The sequence below is a fragment of the Mycteria americana genome, chromosome 7 (genome assembly GCF_035582795.1).
Source record: "Mycteria americana isolate JAX WOST 10 ecotype Jacksonville Zoo and Gardens chromosome 7, USCA_MyAme_1.0, whole genome shotgun sequence".
Taxonomy (NCBI): Eukaryota; Metazoa; Chordata; class Aves; order Ciconiiformes; family Ciconiidae; genus Mycteria; species Mycteria americana.
Window position 1 is genome coordinate 57,023,362 of NC_134371.1, and position 26,167 is coordinate 57,049,528.

The window sequence follows — 26,167 nt, forward strand, 5'->3', positions numbered from 1 at the left end:
CTGCAAACAGTGCAAAATCAGGCTAAAAGCTTTAAATGCACAAAAGCTTACCTATGCATTTTCTATGGTGCATCACTATCTGACAGCTCTTCACTGATCGGGTCATTCAGCTCCACAGTTACAATGTCCATTAGGATCTTGCGGTGAATTCTACTGTCTGATTGTTCTAACAGTTTTAAGAGGATACAGCAGTATAGCCAAATTCTCTATTTCTAGAATGCAGTTATAATAATAAGCCCATAACTCCTACAGCAACCACTTAGCAATATTCAAATGCTGTAAAATACCGTAGCTGTGAAATCTAACAGTCATGACTTTGAGACCCCTCAAAATCACTCTGCTTTCCAAGATTTAGTTAAGCTTACCCGGGAAATTTATGCCAATGGGAATCATACATGTTCATCTGCAGATGCTAGTTCAAAGGACAAGTCTTATGATTTCAGAATATATTCTTGCATTTTAATTGAACCCAGGATGTTGAAAGCATGCTGTAAAACTCAGTCCTTTTCCAGTGTCATTATTTCCTCCAAAACTGAGTGGTTTGAGTGGGTGATTGTTATGGAAATGAACAAAAAATGTCAAGAGATTCTGAATTTCAAGTGTTCTGCTCCTGATATCACATCAGACTGTATTGTAATATGTAATTAATGGTGTATCTGCCCAGTGTACTCAATTACACTGCTTTTATAAACGGAAATAAATATTTCTTGTATGTATACACCCAGATGGTTGACTTACATTAGCTGTATGACCTATAACTTTGAATATCTTTATATGCAGTTAAAATCTCGAGCATACTGTTCCATCACTGTTTCTTGAATTTAATATGATACTAATTCAGCAAGTCACTTAAAAAGCATTTGAGATGAGATAAAACAAACAGTAAGAATTTCACCTAATCTAAAGATCCAGTAACAAGGGAAAGCTCTGGTTTTATAATCTTGCTTCAGAAGAGAAAGTCTTTCACATAATCACTCAAAATTTTAATTTCTCTGCACAGAATGAAGTTCGAAATGGTTTTTGACAGTCGTAACTCTTATGCAAACCTATTTCATTTTAGTAGCTGAACATCAATTCATACCATAATGAAAAGTAAATCTTCAAAGTTGTCTCCCTCTCTTTCTCTTCCATAGCATTTAATACAAATCGATGACACAACGTGACCGCTATCACAACATCTCTCCTTGCAGTTTATTTTCCTTGTTAGCTTCACACGTTTAATCAACGATGCTAAGATACTAAAATAACTTTGCTGCCTTTTTTTCAATTTATCAAGACTCAATCTCCCTCCAACTTTCAGTCAGCATGTAAGTTAAATAATACCGGTTGAATGCGGATTGTTTTGAGGGTAATAGTTATATGTGAAATAGCATATATTGTATTTAAATTTAGTGATCTAATTTAAGCAGAGGAATTTTTGAGTACATGTATCGCAGATGACACGGTAGTTTATCTTTCAATAGGTCTCCTGTTATAAACTGTAAACTTCACTCAACAAGCTCAGTAAAACATTTTATATATATAAACTGCCTCCTAATTGTGTGCTGACATTTGTAATAGTGCAACAGTCCCACGGATCTTTCTATTTTATTTGGCAAAGTGCTCTTTACAATATCATTCGCTCTCTTTCTCCCTTGAGATATATAAAGGTTTAACTGGAGCTCCAGGATACACTGCACACGGTCAGAGAATTCATCAACAGCCAGCCAACCTCTTTATTACTCCTTCATTGCCTGGGTTTATGAAAAGGGCTGTTAATTCAGTAGGCAGCACTCTTACCTCTGTCCTGGTGCTGCTGGAGTGATGGCCCCGATTCCTCCTGCGCTTGCACTGTTCTAAATCTGCAATAACTCCAGTGAAATCATCAGTAAAACTGGTCTTTGTGAGAGGAAAATGAAGCCCTTTATCTTTCAGAGAGTAAGTGTTCTTTCTTACTGTAAAGTAAGTGCTTTTTCTGTATTGAAGCTATTAAAAGTGTCAGGGTGCATCTTGCAAGGCCAGCGACATTTTACTTTTATGACTGAATTCCAGTTTGAATAATTACAAGAGCCAGTTAAAAATACGTTTTTCAACAAAAAGGGGCAACATTTTCATGAAAACGTTTTCCTTCCATGCTGCATTTTCCCCACCGTGTCAAATGCACATTTGTTCTTTCCTTTCATTCTTAAATGTCTATATGCTGTTTAGCAGCCATTGCATTTCATCCCAGAGGTGGCTGCATTTCACAATGGATAAAAGAGACTCTTTTATAAATAGTAAAGTTAATTATTTCATCTTATTTCTTCATTTCCACCAAGATTAGCTGTTATAAATAAATACATTTACAGTCATCAAATACGACTGCCTAATTTCCCATTAGATTCATTCTCTACACTTCTTTTCCATAAAATCAGACTCAGCTTTTTTATACAAAGAGGACACATGATTTTTAATTCCACTAGGATTATGTCTTTGGGTCAAAGCATAATTGCCTACACTAAATAGAAGCATAAAAGAGTGACTTGGAAATGGAGAGACAATATGCTGGACCTGTTTAAAAGACATCTGGTGCCCCAATTCACTGATAGCAATGCTGAAGGGCATTTGTTTTCCCCTGCTATGTGAAAATTCAATTTCCTTTGAACTAGGGGGAAATCATATTTTTATCGATTAAAGGGAACGAAAAAAAGCAGACAGATACCCAATTTTGTGGGTATCACACAGAGCATCTCTGGCCTTGCATATGGTGTACTAGTGCTTTAAATAAAATACTGTTGGTCTTAATTTCTTTAGACAGCGGCCAGATCTAGGGAGCCAAGTGTGCATCTGTGGGAAGACCAAAGGAGAAACAATTCCGAATCCTTACATTTAGAGTTAGCCTCAGGCTCTAACTATTATTCAGTAGAGCAGCTTGGCAGGGAAGGTATATAATGTTTTGTAAGGTAAGAAAGGGTCTCCATTCCCCACCCTGGCACCAGATGGAACTAATGAACTACAATTAGAGTAACATTTGCTCCATTCACAGATGAACCGACAGACTAAAAACTACGGGGGATGTATGCTCAGTATTGCTCTGGAAAGGAGGTGCAAACAGAGCTTTTAAAATCCTAACAGTTGTGTGCTAGGTAACCTCTGCACCCCTCTCACCCCTCCTGAGTTGCTGCAGTCCCTAAAACACCACTAAGAAGCTCTTCTCAATATCAGCATCCTCGCAGCGGCTCCTGGACACACATCTTGCACTGACTGTATGTGCTTTCCGCAATTGACTTTCTGATCCCTCAAGGTTGTTCACATGAGGGGAGTAAATGCCTTTTCAATCAGCTGTAGAGCAGCTGTGAACAGCTGGAACACTGAAAGACAGCCTGCTAGAGCTGGAGCCCCTCCATTCAACTGTCCGGCCACTGTGGCAACACCCGAAGCTCCCAAAAGCATGGGACGGTGATGGAGATTGAAGTACTCCCAGCTACCGTGGGGCAGCTGCCATCCGCTGGGCTGCTACAACCCGGCAATGGCTCTACATTGTGAGGGGGTGGGCGGCAGGGGGTCCTGGGCCCACGTGCAGAGAAGGCGGCAATGTCACGAGGATCTACTGCAAGCCTTTCCTGAGGCCCCAGCCTGGGCAGCGGGCACACTCTTGTTAACAGCTTTAGCGCTGGTGAGCAGCAGGAAACATTTGGAATAGTAACATTCAGAGCTGAAACCTGCTCACGACAGATGGGAAAGTTAATTCACTCCTGGACGGCAGACGCCACAAAAGGTTAGTCACAGAGACATAGGTCTGAACAGGCACTGTAAATACAGTCGAGCATCAGCTTAACGTGTTTTACTGCTTTGTGAAGAGAGTTTCTTTTCTATCGTTCCCTCCGGTGGGTTCACTGCTCTGCCCTTGGTCCCACATCCCACGAGGGAACAGGTAACAACCTTCAGTGTTAGGCAGAGTCACACAACAGTCTACAGACAAGTCTGACCCAGCTACAGCTCCGTAGGTCCCACAGGGTAAAATTACGAGGTCAGGAGAGAATGTACTAGAGAGAAAGCAAGCTCTGTCCATGCTCGTGTTGCCAAATTATCAACCCACTGGGGTACTAAAGGCTTACAATGTGAGTTCCTAAACAAACACACACCTCTCAGTGCAGAAATTTCCATCTACCTGTTACAAAGAAAAGGCATTCCCCAAAACAAACTCAATTAGCTTTTCCCCTTCTCTTAAATAAGAAAATGCAAATTTAGTGAAAAATAGCCTGTGTCCAACCAATGCTCCAAGAACTGAGAAGACCAAATGTTCTTGCGCCAATGGGAGGAATGAATTTCAGAAGAAAAGGCAGTCAGCTAAAACTGCCAACCATATTCGCATACTTAAGTCCACAGTACTGTTGGCCTGAATGTCGCAGCTGAGTTTAGTCACTACAGAACTAGAACAAAGCAATTTCAGCCATTTCTAAACTCGATTTTCGCACTGCAAGGATTCCAGATAACTTTGGACAGTAATCTCTCTGCAGTGAGATATGTCAAGACTTTTCTATACCCAAGTGAACTCTGCTGTGTCTAGGATGCTTGTAACACTTCTGTATAACAATTAAAAGCTTCCCGATATTGTTCACTATAACCACTTCCATGGAAAAATATTTAACAGTTATTCCTACACTTGGAAAAGGCACTCCAGCTATCTGGCCAAACTTCTATGGCTTTTTTGGTACCTCTCACACTCGCCTTTCGATGTTATTTTTTTCTTCTGTCCCAGGGTGGAATTAATCTTCAGACCCAGTTTTATGTTGCCAGAAATAAGTAATTCTGAAGAACAAGGATGGCAACCAGACCGAAAAGAGTATGATAGAGCAGATGAACTTCCTGCTGTACTAAGAACATGAAAGATACCACCTCTGTCACGCCTTTACCAAAACCTTGAACTAAGTACAACAGCATGCTAAATAACTGCACATACCTATTGGAAGATATAACACATAAACGGAAGACACTTAACCACAATTTACCTCACCTTCCTTTGCTAATGCAGAGTTAAGTGTCTAGGTCAGGCATCAAGACTCCCTTTAGTCAACAGAGAAGGGGCAGAAAATTCGCGTCACCCATCTTTAGCCAACTCTTGCAGAAAAATACTTTTCAGAGATGCTTACTGACAACTGCCTAAAGGGAGGTGAGGGAACTACCTAAACCAAATGCCTATCCTCCACACTGCCAAAGCGACCCACTGAAAGTCTACCTGCACTAGGGATTTTACATCTCAACCTTATGTCATTTCAATGAAGTTCTCTATATTCTATATGTAATATGTTAAGAATACAAATTCAGTCAGTTAACTATGTTTAATGCAAGCCTTTGGTTTTCACTGGGTTGGAAGCTCTTACCTGCAGTAGCTATCTCCTTTTACATTAGCATTCTGTGTCAAGAAGCTGCACCCTATGACATGAAGGGTCTAAAAGTTTTATGACTGTGTTCTGTAGCACTAAAATCAAAGAATCCAAATCAATGCTACAGATCACAGAATGCATCATTGGGAGTTTCTCACCATTAAAAAAACATGTCTCATGATCTATGTTGTAAATACACACTCAATCAATTTTTAAAACTTTTATTGCTCTGAGTGTGTAGTGATGGTAATGGGAATGGCAAGGATGTCACTGAGCTATTCTTGCCCAAATGTCTCCCCTGAGTGGAAGATGTTTTATTGAACTGATATGTGAAACTATCAAGACAGTCGTTACAAATACAGATACACACAGTTTGTTAGTTACAGCCAGACTCTTTTGTAGAACTGACGACTAAAGTTATGGCCACTAATAATGCTAAAAAGTGATTCTGTAAGGCCGGCACTTCTATAATCCATAACAGTGCAGATCACATGATGAGATACAACTTATCTTCATATAATCTTCCACACAGAGGCTTATAAATACATTTTCTTCTGATAGATAAGGTAATGGTCCAGCAGAATTCTAACTTTTTCCTGAAAATTATTCAAACCACAATGAAAATCAGGCTATTGCATTAGCCTTGATATTACATGCGTGATTACAGGTGCTTTTTTAGGAATCAGACAAGACAGCAGAAAAGAAAAACCAACCCATAAGCCAGTCTGAATCAAAGCAAACCATACCATTTTGAATTCTCCTGTTCTGCTGCCATGCACAAGAACGTAAGAAATTAAAGCATCTATTAAGTACAAGGTGGGAAAGGCTGCTGATCAGACCACTTAGCATCCGAAGGGCACAAAACAAAGAAGTGAAAAGGGTCTAAACTTCCAGCGTGCATCTGCAGCCCACTTGGTACCGCTCAGTGCTAAGCTGATATGACTTCTTAAACTGTAGCATTGTAAGGTAATTTGGAGTTCAATTGTACTTTAAATAGAGAGGGCTCCCCTAGGAATTAGAAGAATCAATTACTGCATATTAGACACGGCAGATATAACTTTTGTGTGAGCCTTTAATTTGAAACCAATAGGTTTGGTCCTCAGTAGAAAAGCATGCACTTTGTAACTTTGACTTTAAACAGTATTTTCTCAGAAGGTTTTCAGCTGAGATTCTCTGCATCACATTGCCTTCCTACCCACTCCTTCCAATTCATCGCTTTTGCACATCAGAGACTGAGTTACACTTTGGAGTCTTTCACTTTTAAAGCAACAACTGAATTGTATATATTGCTACTGCAGATTTCTTCAAAATGTTTAAAAATATTACTAAACAATAAAGCTCTACATTGGTTTATTATACCAGTCTTTCGCCATAGAGACTTAAGCTCAAATCTAGATTAGACAAACTGGTGTAACCTCAATAGTTTCACCAGTCCGTGGCAGTGCTTCATGTACACAGTAAAGGACCAGTTTACATTAGCTGGACCAGCAATCTTTGCTCAAGAGAGAAGCCAAAGCCTGGGACAGCAGCGTTACAGTGAACCGGGTCTGACGCAAACTCACAGAACTGGAAAGGTTTTACCAGGTTCTGGTGTATGACATTAGCCTGTCTTTTATGGGCATTCAAATTATTCAAGCTATTTACACATAAACTAAGGTTTTCAGAGTAAGAAGGATACAACTTGCCAAAGCAGATCAGGAATCTAATCCCAGTTTACAGGGACAGAAAGTCATTATTACTAGATGGCCGACTGCAGGCAAGATGAATTGTTGTCTGTAGTTGCAGAAAGCAGGGAATGTTCATATCACAAAATTATCATGCCTCTCAAAGTGCACTTTGTGGTAGCCTGAAAAGGAATGAATGGGCAGAGAGACCAAGATATTAGAAACAATGTTTTCTGCTTAAAATATAATATCTAGATATTTAAATGCATTGTTCTGCTGTACACTACTTTTAGACATGGACAGGATATACCGCAAACCCTCAATCTTCAGTATATTCCCAGCATTGCAATCTTTTGTTTACTACTACTAGCATTTTATAATACTAAGATACCTGCAATGCCAGCAATCATGCAGAACTTCATAATCATGTTTAGGAAAAACAGCACAAGAGATTTAAACACATGTTACCAGAAAATCTCTGCTTCTTCAACTAATGAAAACATCCTACAGTAGTGTTCCCAGTTCTGCCTTGTAAATACTTCATGGGAATTCCAGATACTTCAGTAGAAAAAAAATTCAAGATGCCTAAATTACTCAGGGAACTGTTTCATTTTCAGACATAATACAGGCTATTTGGTCAAGGAGCTGCTTTGGAAAATGTTTTTCCCTATATTTGTGCCATGTCCACTGATTATAAACAGTAGTTACTGATGATCAAGAAATGTAAACAGGAATAAAACACCGGCAAAACGTAGCTGCCAGCTCTCAAATTTCCTCGAACCAACTGAAACATCTTCCTCACTTTGAAGAGAGAAACCAGCTCCTGATGCAGCATCCCATGTAGCAATCCTGTCTGTGAACAGAAGTGCAACACAAAGTCTGACCTCCTGACTGTGATGGGAGATGCGCACGTTGAAAACCAGATTAAAGATCTGCTGTTCAGACCAGGCTTGGATTTAGAGGGATTTGGTGGCAGTGAGGAGAGGGGAGAAGGTGGTAATGGCTGGCTGAGAAAGCTGTAACACCGTTCAATTTACAGTGCAGGGGAACGGACATCTGCAGCACACAGCAAGCACGGCTTTTCCACCTTTCCTGAAATGAAAGTTTGCATCAGGTTCTATTAATGCTATCCGGGTGCCACTGCAAAGGCATCTGAGCTCACAGTTTACCATGTTGGGTAAGAGTAGCAGCATATTGTGGACTATTTTCATCAGGTTTTCTTCAGCTAATTTCATTCCTCTCATGCTATGAGATCACTCATAGCAGCTCAGAAATGCCTAATGAAAAGAGAAGTAGTGTATCTGATTCCAGTCATGCTGTTCTAAGGGAATTAATCGGAGTCATCATTACCTTAAACACTTCCATTCAGAGTGGGTTTTATGATGAGCTCAAGAAAAGTAAATGCTGTTTCAAACAGGTACCTCTATATATTAAATCAAATAAATGAATGATAAAGTGCTGGCACTTTTTGGCTGTAATCCTGTTATTGCTTAGAGCCATTTCTAATGCAAATGAAGAATGATGTAGCAGAGCTATTTAGCAATTTTCTTTGATGGGCAGTGCTGACTGCTGGAAAGTGGCAGGAATGCAACTGCTCAGATGTGGAGTGCTCCAACATGTCTTGTAAGAGTCCTTCCCACATCTAATGATCACCCCTCCCTCCTGCAAAGTGTGATCTTTCAACAAGGCTCAGCTGAGCAATACAAGCCTATCTTCGCACAGAGGCCAAGACACCAGAGCTGGGTCCAGTCATACAGAATTTTAGGAAACGTGCAATTTCTAATGAATTCACTTGGGAAGTTCCACTTCTGCCTGTTGATAAAAATGCACTTGATATGGATTTGATCATCGCTTGGTCATCCAGGACTTGCTCCCAGGTAAGCATGAACTTACACAGGCAAGAATACACTCTTGTGCTTTCTGAATGTCAGCGTAGTGCAACAGGGGCCATTTGGGAACCCTGACCGAAGGATATCTTCACAGCTCTGCCATAGACTTGCAGGATGATACCTGTGCACCACCTGACAAATGACTCCCTGCATGAGCTTTACAATCAGGAAAATGGGGAAATTAAAACTGATTTAACATCCTGCAGTGCTGTAAGGTGATATGCATTATGAAATGCATTATGATGATATGCATTATTATGAAATGCATTATGATGATATGCATTATGAAATGCTAAATATTATTAATGAAATCTAACTGGAGGAAGAACACTGGCTTCAATCTTGGGAAGGAAGGTGGGCTTGGGAGCTGTCCCTTTATTTAATAAAACATTGCATAAGGCCAGTAGGAGGTTCTCAAGTAAGAGCATACATACACAATGTGGTAGATTACATGTCTACTGTAAATTCAAGCACAGAAAACTTCTTCAGAGACTGCAAACTATCTGGACAATGTGAAATGGTGCACAAACATCAGCTTTACATGGGCTCTCTTCAGGATATATATGGGAAAAGAATAAGCCACAGCTAACCTCAATTTCTGGGGCTTCTTTGATGTTTGTGTCTCGTGAATGTGGGACATGGCGCTGACTGGAAACCCCAAGCTACCAAGATGAAACACTGCTTGCTGCAGCCCAGATCCCAGCCCTTCAGACCCAATAACACAACATCAGAAGAGGCAAAGTGTTACAAAGAGGTAGTGAGGAAGAAAGACCAGACCCCCATGTCTGCACTAGGCACCCCCAAAACACAGAACAGCCATCCTGCTAACAATATCACAAAGCAGATGTCGTCCTTCGTAGGGTGTGCGGCTGGGGGCACTCAGACAGAGACCCAAACGTACCTTCCCCAGCCCCTAGCACACGCTGCTACACACTTACATGGAGCAAAGCTATTTATACTGCTGCATCCGAGGGAAAAGGGAGACATGGCACTCTGAAGTGAATGAAAACATTAATAAAACCACTTCCACTAGGATAGCAGAAGGTCTGGAAAACTGGACAGACCTTACTGAAGAAAATGGCCAGGAAAAAAACCCTCAGAAAGCTGCTTTCCAGTCAAACTGACCAGGTTTGAAGGATGCTAGGCAGCATTTTTGCAACAATATTTCACCACTTTTTTGCTCAGACTTTTCCACCTGAGGAATGACTTCGGAAATGGAGAAGCAGGGCTTGCTGAGATCCATATGTTGTGGTGAGAAGAGATGTAACTCTGAGCTTTTTCCACAAGACTGGGCAGGGCAATCTGTCCTCAAAGGGCATATTTACAGGAAATCATCAAAGATAAATCTGTGGTTTCCACTTTCCTGATTGGGGCGGATGGTACTGTATGATTGCTATTCCAGGTCCTCAGGTTTCCTGCTGTTTTCAGTACTTTGCACTTTAAACTGTCTTACAACTGACTTTGGTCTTTTTGTTTTTTATTTATTAAAAAACACTTCCATCCATTTAACTAGTTAATGCTTTCACAGCCCTTTGAAGCTGTAAAGCACTGCAAATTTAGAAACTGTTCTTAATAATCATTTGGACAAATGGATCCAGAAAATTGCATATCGATGGAAGGAGTTTATGTTCTTTGCAGTCAAATATTTCCTCACTCGTTTCATGCAAAATTGCTTGGCCAAACAGATTTTCCCAAGGCTCTCTCAATAATGAATGTAACTTTCTTTTGTTTCTGGCTCTTCTCCGAACCCATCAGGAAAGGGTAAAGCATAATGACATAGGTCTGTTGTCTCCTGTAACCCTCTGGGACTGTTTTCTCTAATGTGATTGTTTGAAAATCAGCAGTTTTCTGCCAGGAAATAAAACAAGCCATTTTCCTTCCACTGAAAAAATCTGAACGCCACAGAGCCTGCTCACTCATGCAACATTAATTTTTAAAAGAATCAATTTTGTAATCTTTCAATTATGGTTTATTATAATGATAATAATCACTGAGAAATCAGGTTTTTTTCCACTGCTAGTGCTGGTGGCTGTCATCAAACCACTTTCAGCAATGCTGAAAACACCTGGACTAATAAACCAGGCATTATTTATTTATACTTAATTTTACTTATTTAGAAACATATTAAACATCAATTCCCTTAGCAGTTGGTGATGTTACAAAAAGTAAAAGCAAATAAATTATATCTGTAGCACATAAAGACCCAAAAGTCACCGCCAGGCTGGCTATCTTGTACTGCTGTAATTGAAAAGTACTTACGAAAAGCCCAAACGAACCACATGGACCTTGCTCGTTGCTAACGCTATGGAACACGTGAAGTGGGCCTCTGTGTGAACACCTCTTGTGCTGGAAGCTCACAGAAAGGCTGTCCCAGCTCCAGTCAGGCAGCCGCATACCAGATCCCTTTGCTTTTCACACTGAAATCATTGTGCTGGGTGTTTGGTACACTGGAGCATGGACGTGAAGCATTTGTGATACCTCGTAGATATACACATGTATAAATTGCTGTATAACAGCTCCGAGCCATTATCAATGCTTGCATATACAAAGCTACATACTCATGTAACAGGGAACATGCATTGTTCATACAGTAGGTCATGCCAGAGCTTAGCATTTAACAGCATGAGCACAATGGGTTTATATTATGGTCTTATTTTAAAATAAAAAGTGTACAGAAAAATCACTTGTTTCCGATCAAAATCTGAGCTCCCTGCTGTTTTAATTCCTGTAACCAACAATCATCAATAAATAATCATGCACAGCTTCTACATCCCACTGTGATATTTTGGTTTTGGTTTAAGTACTGGATGTACTGAGTTGGGATCTGCCATTCCAGAGCAGACTTCCAGGTGTTCTGCTCCAGGATTCAAGTGAAAGAGCAAGCACAAGGGCAAGGGCACGGGCACAGAGGGGAGAGCTGTTCTTCATCAGATACCTTGCAGGTCTGTGAGCTGTTTTAAAAGAGATTGTGCTGAGAACAGGAGGTGTGTTCGAGGCAATATGTTTCACAATAAAAGGACAAAAGGCTGAAAGAAGAAAGCTATATAGATGACACAGTTACAAACAATGAGGCAGGAAATCAAAGAGGAAAAAATGTGGGAAAATATCAGTAAAGTAATGATAGAGAAGGAAAAAAATATTTGAAGGAAAGCAAGAAACATGCCAAATGGAAAGCACTGCCAAGTCCACCACTAAACCATGTCCCTAAGCACCACATCTACACGTCTTTTAAATACCTCCAGGGATGGCGACTCAACCACTTCCCTGGGCAGCCTGTTCCAATGCTTGACAACCCTTTCAGTGAAGAAATTTTTCCTAATATCCAGTCTAAACCTCCCCTGGCACAACTTGAGGCCATTTCCTCTCGTCCTATCACTTGTTACCTGGGAGAAGAGACCGACCCCCACCTCTCTACAACCTCCTTTCAGGTAGTTGTAGAGAGCAATAAGGTCTCCCCTCAGCCTCCTTTTCTCCAGGCTAAACAACCCCAGTTCCCTCAGCCACTCCTCATCAGACTTGTGCTCCAGACCCTTCACCAGCTTCGTTGCCCTTCTCTGGACACGCTGCAGCACCTCAATGTCTCTCTTGTGGTGAGGGGCCCAAAGCTGAACACAGTATTCAAGCTGCGGCCTCACCAGTGCCGAGTACAGGGGCACGATCACTTCCCTACTCCTGCTGGCCACGCTATTTTTGATACAAGCCAGGATGCTACTGGCCTTCTTGGCCACCTGGGCACACTGCTGGCTCATATTCAGCTGGCTGTGGACCAACACCCCCAGGTCCTTTTCCACCAGGCAGCTTTCCAGCCACTCTTCCCCAGGCCTGTAGCATTACAGAGGTGGGAGTGTTGATCTGCTTGAGGGTAGGAAGGCTCTACAGAGGGACCTGGACAGGCTGGATCGATGGGATGAGGCCAATTGTATGGGGTTCAACAAAGCTAAGTGCCGGGTCCTGCACTTGGGCCACAGCAACCCCATGCAATGCCACAGGCTTTGGGTGGATCCCCTCCGGCCCCATAGACTTGTGTCTGTCTAAGTGGTGTGGCAGGTCACTAGCCATTTCCCCTTGGATTATGGGGGCTTCATTCTACTCCCCATCCCTGTCTTCCAGCTCAGGGGGCTGGGTACCTGGAGAACAACTGGTCTTACTATTAAAGACTGAGGCAAAGAAGGCATTAAGTACCTCAGCTTTTTCCTCACCCTTTGTCCATTCCCCCCGTGTCCAATAAAGGATGGAGATTCTCCTTAGCCCTCCTTTTGTTGCTAATGTATTTATAGAAACATTTTTTATTGTCTTTTATGGCAGTAGCCAGATTAAGTTCTAGTTGGGCTTTGGCCCTTCTAATTTTCTCCCTGCATAACCTCACGAAATCTTTGTAGTCCTCCTGAGTTGCCTGCTCCTTCTTCCAAAGGTCATAAACTCTCCCTTTTTTCCTGAGGTCCAGCCAAAGCCCTCTGTTCAGCCAGGCCAGTCTTCTTCCCTGCTGGTTCATCTTTTGGCACATGGGGGTGGCCTGCTCCTATGCCTTTAAGATTTCCTTCTTGAAGAATGTCCAGCCTTCCTGGACTCCTTTGCCCTTTAGGACTGCTTCCCAAGGGACTCTGTCAACCAGTGTCCTAAACAGGCCAAAGTCTGCCCTACAGAAGTCCAAGGTTCTGCTGACCCCCCTCCTTACTTCTCCAAGAATCAAAAACTCTATCATTTTGTGATCGCTATGCCCAAGACGGCCTCCAACCATCACATCACCCACAAGTCCTTCTCTGTTCACAAACAACAGATCCAGTGGGGCACCTTCCCTCGTTGGCTCACTCACCAGCTGTGTCAGGAAGTTATCTGCCACACGCTCCAGGAACCTCCTAGACTGTTTCCTCTCTGCTGTATTCTATTTCCAGCAGATATCTGGTAAGTTGAAGTCCCCCATGAAAACAAGGGCTAGTGATCGTGAGACTTCTCCCAGCTGCTTACAGAATATTTCATCTGCCTCTTCATCCTGGTTGGGTGGTCTATAACAGACTCCCACCATGATATCTGCCTTGCTGGCCCTCCCCCTGATTCTTTCTCATAAACACTCAATCCTATCATCACCATCATTAAGCTCTAGATGATCAAAACACTCCCTAACATACAGGGCTACTTAGTATGTACTGAGCTCTCCTGGCATCCAAACAAAGACTCAGACAGTAACCAGGCTCTGAACACCACCATACAACCACGTACACTGTGGCTCACAAATTCAACCCACCATTTAGCTCACTGGAACAGAAAATGAAACCCTACCTTTGCAAAGACACAAGAACTGTCGCCTCCAAGGAGACAATCCTGTAGCTGGATGCACCAAATAACTCAGCTGGCCTCCGGCCTCACTCTCTTCTGTAGCACTCCCACCCCGGCAGCCGGGAGGTGCCTTAGCCTTCCTATCGGCTACGGGCAAGAGCAGCAGGGAATCTTGTAGAAAGGTGGAAGTCTACATACCCTCCCCTCGATGGGAAAGGCTTCTCTGCCTCCTTGGTGGGGAGGCCAGGCTGCCATGGATTTCCGGCAGCGGTAAGGCTGCCAGCTGTATCTGTGGCTCTCCTCGCCCCCTTCTATTACCATCTTTACCTCCCAGTCAGGTCTAGAGCACTCCCTGGGTATATAGGGGATAGGACACTGGGCAATGGAGGAGAGGCAGAAGGCCGAGTCATTCATTCATTCACTGAATAAAGAAATCAAGCCATTTGTTTCTGAAATGCAGGCAATTAACAGAAACTAATTAAATATCACACTGTTAGACCAAAGACATTTTCTATTGATGTCATTTGGTATAATACCTAGAAAAAATCAATGCAATTATATTTTTAATGTCTAGTTCATAACTGCTTAATTCATATCTCTTAATTCTGTTTTGGAGTGAAATGGATTAGATGATATAACTCCCACTTGCAGGAGTTTGGCACTTAAAGGTAACATTCAACCATGGCATTATGTTTTGAAAATATGCAAAGTATTGAGAACTGGGAGACAATCTTACTGCATCTTTAAAAATCAGTGTAGTCTGATCTGGATATACAAATACCAAAATGTCTTAATTCTAATCAATGTTCTTGCCATTAAGATAATTGGGGAGCTCTATCTATGCATTCCTGAACTAAGCGCTTTTAGCTTTGAGCTCAATATCCCAACATACAAAATGAGAGGCTTCTCTATCTATGTCAAAGCACCATTTTTCTATTTGTCCTTGCATGTTCCACCTCCGATACAATAGAAAAGGAACTTGCTCACGTGGCTGACAATACTACTCTGCAGTAGACAATACGAAAGCAAAATTGCCACAGCTGATAATGTATATATTTAACATTTCTCATTCACCTGAAGAGAGACAGTATCCTACTGACTGACTCAGTGTCAAGCTACCTTCATTTTTCTAACACATGAAACCTGAAGGACATAAAATTATTTTTAAATTTTTGTTCAATGCGGCCATGTTGCAAGATCTGACTACCTCTGACTACTAACTTAATTTAAAAAATGTTCTTGTGAAGACTATATGTACCATTTGATAAAAAAGAACCGTTTTGTAACCATTGGTTTTAAAATAGTCATATTTTGAAGTACATAGGGAGTGGACACAAACTTTACTGAAGCATGCAGATCTACACTTCTGTGCAAAATGTTCTCTTTACAGGAAGTGCAATAGTATTGTAAAATGTAATTAGATATAATCTTCCCTGTTTTCATTAGTTATTAACATTATGTAAAGATAAACTAAAGCATAACGAGTCTTTTCATTATCACATAATTGTTATTTTAATGGTTACATTACAAGCAATATAATACTATACATACTTCCACCTCTCATATTAGTGGGCAATTATTTTTAAACTTTCTATTATAATCTACCCACAGAGACCAATGTATTAATGCCACCATTTTAGTATAATGATGACCATGGTTTTGAAATCAATATGATAGCCTCAGGGAAAAATGTAAAGTAATAATGAAGAAAATACTTATATTATATGCCAGTCTCAGTCCTGGTACACAAACAGAAGAATTTTAAGGAAAACATGTGGAGCTGCTCTTGCTGCTGCTATCCTGAAACTGGTCAAATACATATGAAACCAGTGGTTGTTATTTCAAACACAGAGGAAAACTTTTAAGTGATCCAGAATTAAAAGCTTGGAATTGAAACTGGAATAAGCCTTCCCCGAATACATCATCCCCGAGTACCATCCTAAACCATATCCAGAAATATTGCCTGAAATACTCTATTTCCCGCTGATAAACAATGAACTGGCCTTAGTCACTCATCCATTCATTGCCTTTCTCCTAGCCAAGCATAGCAGCGTAGCTTGGCAGGAAGCCACTGGTGCTTAGACAGGTCTAAGCAGTACATAAAGCTTGAGGATATCCTGAGGATATCCTATATAAAGTTAAATGAAGTTTCATATCCGCAAGGCACTCTGTGAGCGAGACCCAAAATACCTCTAGGAGTGAGAAGGCTCTGGCACGCCACTGCAGATGAGAGTCCCTGGCAGGATCTGTACAGTGGAGCTGAAATCCAACTCTGTTGAACACTGTGCTTTCTTGGACGAGAAGGTAAAGGCAATTTAAGACCATGAAATAAGCCCGGAGGAATTAAGGACCACTGCTTTCTTCTACTCCAGACACGAAACATATTTCAACAGTGTCATCACTAATATAAAATCAGAGCAGCACAGGGAGAGCGAGCAAAAAAAAAAAACCCACTAAGCTCCAGCAAAGACACAATTCTCCCTCGATAAAAGAAAAAGCTACACATAACAAATGCTAGTCACATTTCTTAATGGATGGGAGGAAGGTGTGGAGACAATGCTAAGATGGATGGACACAGGATAGGAAAACAAATAATACTTGAACAAATTGAAACTAAAATTCCTCTTTTAGAGGAATACTGCTTTGCAAATACTCTTCAGATTATTTTCTTTCCCTAATATTTTGATTGACTGTAAAACGTCAAGAGACTACTGCTAATTTTATATGGAAGGAAGTGCCAGAACATTACCGTGTTTGGCTGAAAACAGGGTACAGAGCAGCAGAAATTGGTTCCATTTTGCAGTTCCAGACCATTCCAACCCAAAATTAGCACTGTAAGAGATGGAAATGCCTTCATGGTAAGCATACAACATTCAAAAAGCCCTATGGGCATGAATATCTGCACAGCAATAGCTCCGCTTTCCCCTACTGTCCTTTTCTCAGGGAAGTCAAGTTGTAAAAAGGGGATAAATATTCCTCGCTTCACAAAGGCATTTTGAGGCTTAAGTGATACCTGCAATATTTTCGGGAATGCTCTCACAGAAATGTTTGGGACGCTCTTTGGAGACAGGAGCACTAGCATCTCTAATGAATGCACTTCAAGGAAAACTCTGAAACAACATATGGAGAGCAAACTGAACACAGAGCACATATTTCTGACATTTATCTTTGTTTTTATTGTTAAGATAAAAGCATGCTGTTTGCTTCTTAGGATTTCATCTGCTATCACTTTCTTTCCCTTCTCTGTGTGTTATTCTACACTAGTGACATCATCTGCAGCAATTTTTAAAGTTTTGCAGCAAATCCTGTGCTTTGGAAGTTTTAATGAGTCATGTAGAGAATGTTATTAGACAGGGAGTTCATGCCTCCTTTCTGTAACCAGTATGACTACAGCAGAGAGGAGATGCTTGCTGGGATGACTGACTTTAAAAAAATAAAAACAAAGAAAAAGAAGTCTCCAAAGACCGGGATGGGATAGTAACAGCAAACTTGCAAAGAACAAATATGGGCATGTAGAAACCTTTTCTTCTATTGCAGTTGCATGTTTACTGAATACTAACGTACTGGACAGGGTTGCTCAGGTTCTGAGATGAGTGGTGCCTCTGGTATGCCGTCCCAACTGTAGTGAATGCTACTACAAACAAGAATTTCTTACAAAATCTTGAAAATAGAGTGGCTGAATCTTTGAACATCTGCATCAAAAAGTATTCCCCTTAGTGGCGATTTAACCCAGCCGGCAGCTAAGCCCCACGCAGCCGCTCCCTCGCTCCCCCCCGGTGGGGTGGGGGAGAGAATCGGAAGAGGAAAAGTGAGAAAACTCATGGGTTGAGATAGAGGCAGTTTAATAGGTAAAGCAAAAGCTGCGCATGCAAACAAAGCAAAACAAGGAATTAGTTTACTCCTTCCCATCACCAGGCAGGTGTTCAGCCATCTCCAGGAAAGCAGGGCTCCATCACTTGGTTACTTGGGAAGACAAACGCCATCACTCCGAATGTCCCCCCTTTCCTTCTTCTTCCCCAGCTTTACATGCTGAGCATGACGCCATATGGTGCGGAATGTCCCTTTGCTCAGTTGGGCTCAGCTGTCCCGGCCGTGTCCCCTCCCAGCTCCTTGTGCACCCCCAGCCTGCTCGCTGGTGGGGTGGGGTGAGGAGCAGAAAAGGCCTTGACTCTGTGTGAGCACGGCTCAGCAGTAACGAAAACATCCCAGGGTTATCAACACTGCTTCCAGCACAAAGCCAAAGCACAGCCCCATGCTAGCTACTATGGACAACATTAACTCTGTCCCAGCCAAAACCAGCACACCCTTCACACCCAAACTAAGCTACATGCTGATCAATATCCAAGACATCAGACATGCTATTTGAGGACACTCCTCAAGATTCATAATAAATCCCCACAGTTGTAGCTGGTTTTCCAAGCTGTTATAGCTTCCAAAACCTGCTGAAGACATGAATGCCTGAGAAAAATTGTATGTGCTGCTCATGTGCATGTTACTCTTTAAATGCATAGCTGCCTCACTGTTAAAAGCTCAGAGAATTTGAGTATCACAGGAACTGTATAGGATGTAGTCAGCGATTGTTTTCTAAACGCAGGTTGTAGCATATCCCAACAGTACATCAAGTTCTCCGAGAAGCATGGCTGTGAATCCTGAGTTACCTTCAAAGACGTGCGCTATAAATCCATGTGCGCACATATATATCCATACAGTTTCACTGTTCTGAAATTACAGCCTGAATTCTTTATATGGGATACATGATAACAGACATATAAATAAAAGTGTAGAACATCTGTTTTGTTTTTATACGGGTAAAAATACACATTGTGAAGAAGTGCATAAGCAAGCACCTAGTTAACACTGAGTTCTAAATTAATTTAATGAGACACAAAATTTCACCATTTTCCACCAGTTTTCCTCCCACCTATGTGCATGAGGTCTCATACAGGCTTGATTTCTTACCAATTAAATTTTCAGTGCAGTATTTGTTTACTAATCTTTCTATATTTTAAGGTAAAATATTCCAACATCAGTTCAGGCTAAACTGTTTCTACTTTTAAACAGGGTTTTTTTGCTGTGTTTCCTACTTGTTCAAAGCTTTGAGAACATAATCTTTTCTAGACCTCATTCAGTGAGATATCTGAAATTAGTTCTCATACACCTTTTATAAGAAAAGTCTTTGCTAGTAAGATTTACTAGTTAGTGGGTGGACAGACGTACAGAAACTCTTCTCTATCTGAAGCAACAAATCACTGTAGTGTTTTATTCCCTACCTCCTAAAGTTGCTATCCTCACTTGAGCAGCAACTCTATAGCACAAAATCTCCCAGTGCATCTCATGCTGTTTGATTGTAGTATGTTGTCTTTTGCTAAACACTGTAAATAAGGCTCAGTGCACTTTAGGGAGCTTCCATTAGAAAACCCACAGTTATCAGTAACCAATAGGTATCATAATAAAGTAATAGCAACATTGCATTTATTTTCTATTCTATTTAATGTATCTTAGAAACGTATTGCTGTGTGACAACTGGTGATAAGTATAGACTTCAATGGCAATCACTCTGTGTTTTTAAAGACAACTATTTCATCTGGCCACAAGGTTGAGTTAAAAAAACAGATTCATTTCTTGATATTTTAAAAATTAGTTCTGTTCCTTTAAAATGTTAAGCTCCTTTAGGAAAATCAAGCTCTATTTTAAACACCGTGATCTGAAAAATCAAAAACGTTGAACTATGGAAGACAATCCAGTGAAGCTCCTATGAACACCAAAGGCTTCATTCAAAATCTCTGCCTTTGCTAATTTTTCCCTCCAAGACTTCTGCCTTTGCAACCATAAAACACCTTCACCACCAGCAGCAAACCTGGAACCACTGCGATCCACAGTGCTACCAGAATTGCTAGCATATGAATCACTGACTTACATAATCCTTTCAAAAGTTGTATGTTCACAGGGTGCGAGAAAAGTCGAAGCAGAATCTCATCTACATGCGCGATCCCAGTGTTGCTCATGAGAGATATCAGCAATACTCTCTCGACCATAAAAGCTGCAGAATATTTAAAGGACAGGATGGAAAAGGTGTGCATGTAATTAGGACAATACCAAACACTGTATAAAGATTTAACGTACGGCTTGTCAGGAACAGAAAACAGATCCAGTGGCACTTAAAGAAGATGTGATAAATTAAAAGCAATAGATGTTGGATTAATTCAAAGAACATGTGAAAATGCACAAAGATAAAGTAGATCCTGATTATGTATTTCTTGACTTAAATCATCAGACAAAAAGAAATAACTCCATGGCTATAGTCAGCAACCACCACAGAATCAATAGGTCTCTGAGCCCACACCAATCTATATGCAGGCACAGTTTTATCACAAAGTATTAGCTAATATTGATATTTTTTAATAAAGTTTCACTTTACTATGTAATTAGTGTAATGTAGAAGGAGCTGTGTTTCTTAACAAAAGTACTGGTGCTTTGTACAGCATTTACTGCATGTTAATAAAAAACGGACTTCTTCTATTGAGTTCCATCTGCCTAATAGAGAAAAATGTTCATCTTAATTAGGAAAATCTTCATAAAGAAATATAAAGGCAGTTACTAATGGGCTGCAGGGAATAAATTTAGGACACTCAGGAACAACTGGTGTTTTACCAGGAAATGGAAGAGTGAATATAAACCCCAAAACAGTTGTTAGCCGTCCGGTGATTGACCACAAACAGCAATAGATGTTGAGGTTTTAAGTGTTTTATAATGAAAAATCTATTTATTTCATTAAGGTTTCATGCTTTAGACTCTTGTTTTTTCAGGTAATAAAACAGTCTTAGCTGGCAATGAAACTATTTAAACCCTCTATGAATTAAGATGGACAAATCCATTAGCATTTTTTGAAGGCATTACTTTATAAAAAGAAAGAATGGAGTGCCAAGCAATGGTTCAAGAAAGATCCACCATCAAGCACTTGAAAAACGGTCACTATATCAAGCACGTGTTCTGGGGTTTGCTGTGAGGCTCACAGGCAGCTGAGAACTTTTTGCTGATTTTATTGGTGCAGCAGCAGACACTACATCATCGTGACAAAGACTATATCAAAATGTAAACTACAATTCATTTCTGTCCTTAAAAATGTTTCAACAGGCATTATACATTTCCTCTGTCAGTCTGAATCAGTTTTTCCATCATTTTCTTCCAAGAGTTCTGTAATTTAAAGATGCTGATGTTCCCTAACTCTGCTCGTTTTCCTTTCAAAGTGAAATGAACGTTTATTCATCTTCCAGAATTTATTTTTTTTAGAAAAAGCACATTAATACAAAGCACAGATGGGAATTACTTCCCAAGTCCCAAAATCTAACTCTCTGAGGCAGATTCAGTGTCAATGTTCACAATTTCCCGATGAAAAACTGCTTTCTGCAAATATTACCTAACGCTAGCTAAGATTTTATATTTTCTCTGAATGGCCTTGATAGGGAAACTAATACATATGTGTAAGCAAGTGCACAAGTGGAAATAGTATTACTATAATATTTCATTCAAGCCAACAACCAGAAATATGGCATAAACTGACGTTCTGGTGCCTGACAGCTCCACTACCTCGATTCACAGAGAATATCACCAAACAATAGAAGTTGCAGCTACCTGAAGCTCAGAGAATGTAATTTCATTTATTCATTTCAATGACATTTTTACTAGACTACAGCTTCATGTAGATTAGTCAGACACATCAAAACCTACATATTAGCTGAGGTGAAGCTGTGATGACTGCAGTTGTCTAACAGTGTCAATCCCAACTTTAGATGAATATAATTTGTTAGCTCTAAATGACAGAGATATAATATAGATCTCGTATATCGCCAAAAAGATAAATAATTAGTGAGCAGAACTGAGTAAAATAGCAGGTTGAGCACACCCCCAAATTCTGAATCTTGATGCAGAAGTCAGTGATCAGAACGATCCATCTTTCTGCCTCGAATGATAAAACAGCTTTCTCACAACCTAACAGATAGCACCATCTGGCATGAACAGAGGAAACTAAGAACTTCTGGAAGAGAAGCACAAAAGCAATTTAGTTGCTTTGGAATTGTCCAAGGTGTAAACAAAGATCCTTCAGAAATAGCCATCTGACTGCAAATGTGGCTCAGTGAACCTGCCTGTTGTAGACATGCTTGTATAGCTAATAATGTCAATAAAATGTTGTTGAATTGAACTGAAATGTTTGGGTACTGGATGGGTGTTGTCTGAGTTAAGACAGAGTGTGGGGAAAGTCAATTGTCTACCAAACTGGCTGAGTTTCAGAACATTATCTCATGTGTCTTAACGGGAATTTTAGGAGCTCAGAATATATCTCCTCAGCAAAGCTCAGCAGGCTCTTTTTGGGAGTTATTTATAAGAAGTGTGACTAGAAACATCGAGTTAAGCTGTGGTTTGGGCAGTATCAGCACATGCGTTACTGGCTGTTTGCTGGGGCTCGGCGTCCTCCACATGCAGTGGGACAGGAGCGGTCTGACCACGCCATCGGCCCCGAGAGGGGACAGGGAGCAGTGCCATCAGAGGCACTACTCGGACAGACCCTGCTGAGGGGTTAGTCTGAGATGTTTGTAGTATAAACACAAAAGGAGTCTGCAGTCTGGATAACATTAGACTGTTTCACTGGTATTAGCGCAGATTTATTTTATCATTGCTTTTTGAAAGTGACTTTTAACGCAGACTGTTTTCTAAATGATCCTTAAAAGACTCTCCTTTCTTCCTCATCACCTTCACCTAAGGCAATAACATCCAGTAGCATTGATCTATTTGCTGCTAGTTTTCATTAATTTCACCCTCCCCTAAGGGTGGTGCAGCTTTGGTGCCAGCTAATTAAAACCTATTTAGGGCTGTTCAGTGCACTTTATCAGACCAGAATTAGCTCTGCTGCTTTAATGAAGACTACAGTTTTCTCTGTTATTACCAATTAAATGTTGTTATATCATATTGCCTTATATTTCTAATGCATGGCAAAGATACAGATGGCTTTAGAACCACCTACCTGGATTGAGGTACATATAAAGATGCCACACTTAGTAATTACCTAATGTTTCTTTAAGTCCTTTCACTTGACTCAATACATATAATATACCAAAACATTAGTGAAGTACTGGAAGAAGCCGCCAGCTTTATGCTCCCTCTAGGGAAATACCAAGTAGAATGTATTAATGAAAAATTGTGAATGTCTGGTAATGAATATTATTTATGTACAACAATTATTCAAAGTGGATGAGTATTCACCGCCTTGAACTCAAATGCTTCACTAATGAAGACTCTCAGAAAGAACATATGTCCCCCAGATTCATAACACCACATGCAAGGTTAATTCACCAGCATGGGTAGCCCATATCAGAGGGTATTTTGTACTGTTGTAGAATTAAAAAATGCTGCATTGTGAAATAAACAAACTTGTTTGCTGGACGTTATTTAGAGGCAATTCTTGTTTCTTCCATGAACCAATGATATACCGTTTGTCAATACCAAAGCTGTGGGTTTTGAACCTGCACTCAGTGAAGTCAGCTCTCACGTCGGTGGTGCGGGACCAGAGCTTTTCTGCAGTAGAGAAGTGACTGCAGCACATACCTGTTAGCTGCTTCTCATAACATCCTTTAAAACTTGAGCACCACTAGGATGAAACTACTGAAAAGTCCCACTAATTACCTGAAAAGATGGAACATCAAAGAGTAGAAATAGAAAGCTCATTAAAGGCTTGACAGACTAGAAATCTGTTGCAATCTTACTATGCATTAGTAGCATACACTGTACATAAGGACAGTATTTTAGGATTAAACTAAAATAGATGTGGTTACAATCCACTCAGTACATTTTAAAATATGAGTTGAACTTGGTTTCCTTCCAGAATTTTTGCTGGGAACATGTCGAAACAGACCTCTGTTCAATCTAATATTGCAAGCAAGAGTTGATGTTTCTCTGAGGAACCGAAGGAATATTTGGCTGAGGAACCTGAGTCTGTCTCAGCATCATAATAGTCTGGCACAAGGTGCAAAACTATTTTCATCACCCACAAATCTCTTGTGCTCTCCCTTTACTGCTTCCACAAATGCCACATACCTCTAACAGCCTCATGACCCTCCCTAGAAACAGCAGATGGGTTCTGTGAATCGAAGATGTTACAGAAAATGAAACAGTTTCCAAACTGAGGTCCCCTGATTAGGAGGGAACTGCAGGATGTTTTCTTGTGATACAGAAGGTGTTGGCTGGTGACATGTAAATTGTGTCCCTTGTTTCCAGCTGACAAGTGCACTAAATGATGTTAAAAACACCACTTAGTAGTTGATGTGGAAAAGTAGGACTAAAAATGAAAGCTGCAGTAGATACAAGGACGTTATCCGATTGCCCCTTGAGAAGCGATGGGGTTTTTTCCACAGTGTTAAAGGGCGGCACGTGCAAACGCAATGTCAGGTGGGTCAGGAGGCAGGCTCTTTACAATTTGCCTGTTTGCAATGTGAAACTTTTAGTCGTTGTAATGGATTAAGGAGAAAGAAATTGGGCCACTTTGACATTAGGCTGCCTAAGAACTTTGTTCATAAGCACTGGGAGAACAGAAGTCCAATCTGCCTTTGACATGGAAAGAAGCATTTGTATTGTGTTAATTGCATAATAATAAAACCTTGGGATGTGTTAATTTGTTGAGGACGAATGGATTATGCTGGAGATGAGGATACTTTGATATCGGATGATGAGATTCTTTGATAGGATATACTAACGTCTGGTCTCACAACAAGGATTTTGATAGAGTATTGTAAAGTCATTGTGACCTGACTGACTGTTAACGTGGAAGAGTCAAAAATATAAACAAATTTATGTTTCGCAATGCAATAATGTACCCATGATCTTATTTAGCTCAATTAATACGTAAACTGGATGACCTGAATTATTAGAGGGCATTTTTAAATAATGCATCTTGCATATTTTCTCTATTAGTCTCTGTTCATCAGCTTGTTCAGTTAAACTAAAGAAGCCATGATAACCTTGACATCTTTATGACATATAGGAGCTCCCTCCGATTCCAGAATCGCAGCAACAACATGTGCACATAGTGAACAAGCTGAGGGGCAAGTTCTTCCCTATGTTTCAATAGTTTTAAAAAAGGGAAAACTCAACTCTAACCAAGTTTGGCAGTTTAATAACAAGATGAATGAAAGAAGTTTGAGAGAAAAAGCTCTTCTATTTCAAAAGCTAAGTCAAAAGTTCAGACTAAGTTAAACTGTTTGTGAATATCTGTATTTTTAATTTGGTCAGAATGGCTACAGTCCTTCACAACTGCAAACTCATGAAGTGCAAATCCAAAAATTAATACTAAGGCACAGCAGTGATCTGGAAACTCCTTCCTAGTTAGCTCCAGTGAGTACGCATGACAGGTGCTCTTCCATGCCAAAACACAGATGATCAGAATTTTTGCAGCTCAGTTACAAAATCCTGTAATTTGTGGTCTTAAATCCACAAATCCAATTTCTGCTCTGAACATGCTAGCCAAAACAGTGGCCCTCGCACTTTCATCTCCTTACAGCCCCCACTTGAGCAGCATAAACACACATTCTCAGGCATGGAAAATACAATTTCAGCATAATTCTGGTAAAAACCTAAATCTATTACAGTATCACTGATAATCCATTTTCACCAAGAAATAGAAGTAATGCATAACCCTGAGGTTTGTGTTTGAAGAAAAGCTACAGTGAATCTCAACAGAGAAGAAAATACAATATCCAGTGTTATCCTGAGGTTGTGCATTTGGAAATGTTGTTTGTGTAGGATTATCCTCTTCAAATAAAATGTCAATTTAATCAATAGTAAATTGAGCTGAAAACAACACACAGCTTTGAAAACGTTTCAGGAAGACATCCAATATTTTTGGGACTCAAGCCAACAGAAATGGAAAGAACAGAAGGTAGCGTAGGTGGGGTAAATGGGGCCTAGCTGCTGCCTCATCAAGTGCTTATAACAGTCAAAACCATAT

The 26,167-nt window shown here is 40.4% G+C and overlaps 1 protein-coding gene across 7 annotated transcripts in view; it reads right to left on the minus strand.

The window, feature by feature from the left end:
- ST6GALNAC3 (ST6 N-acetylgalactosaminide alpha-2,6-sialyltransferase 3) overlaps positions 1–26,167 on the minus strand; it is a 225,897-nt gene that overhangs the window by 47,807 nt on the left and 151,923 nt on the right. Inside the window, exon 5 of one of the 7 annotated variants that reach the window (XM_075508568.1) lies at positions 23,832–23,850. The exons of the other annotated variants lie outside the window; for them this stretch is intronic. Coding sequence (XP_075364683.1) covers positions 23,847–23,850 — 4 coding nt within the window. The 3' untranslated portion in view covers positions 23,832–23,846. Of the gene's footprint in view, positions 1–23,831; positions 23,851–26,167 lie in introns of those variants that run through there. 7 annotated transcript variants of the gene reach the window in all.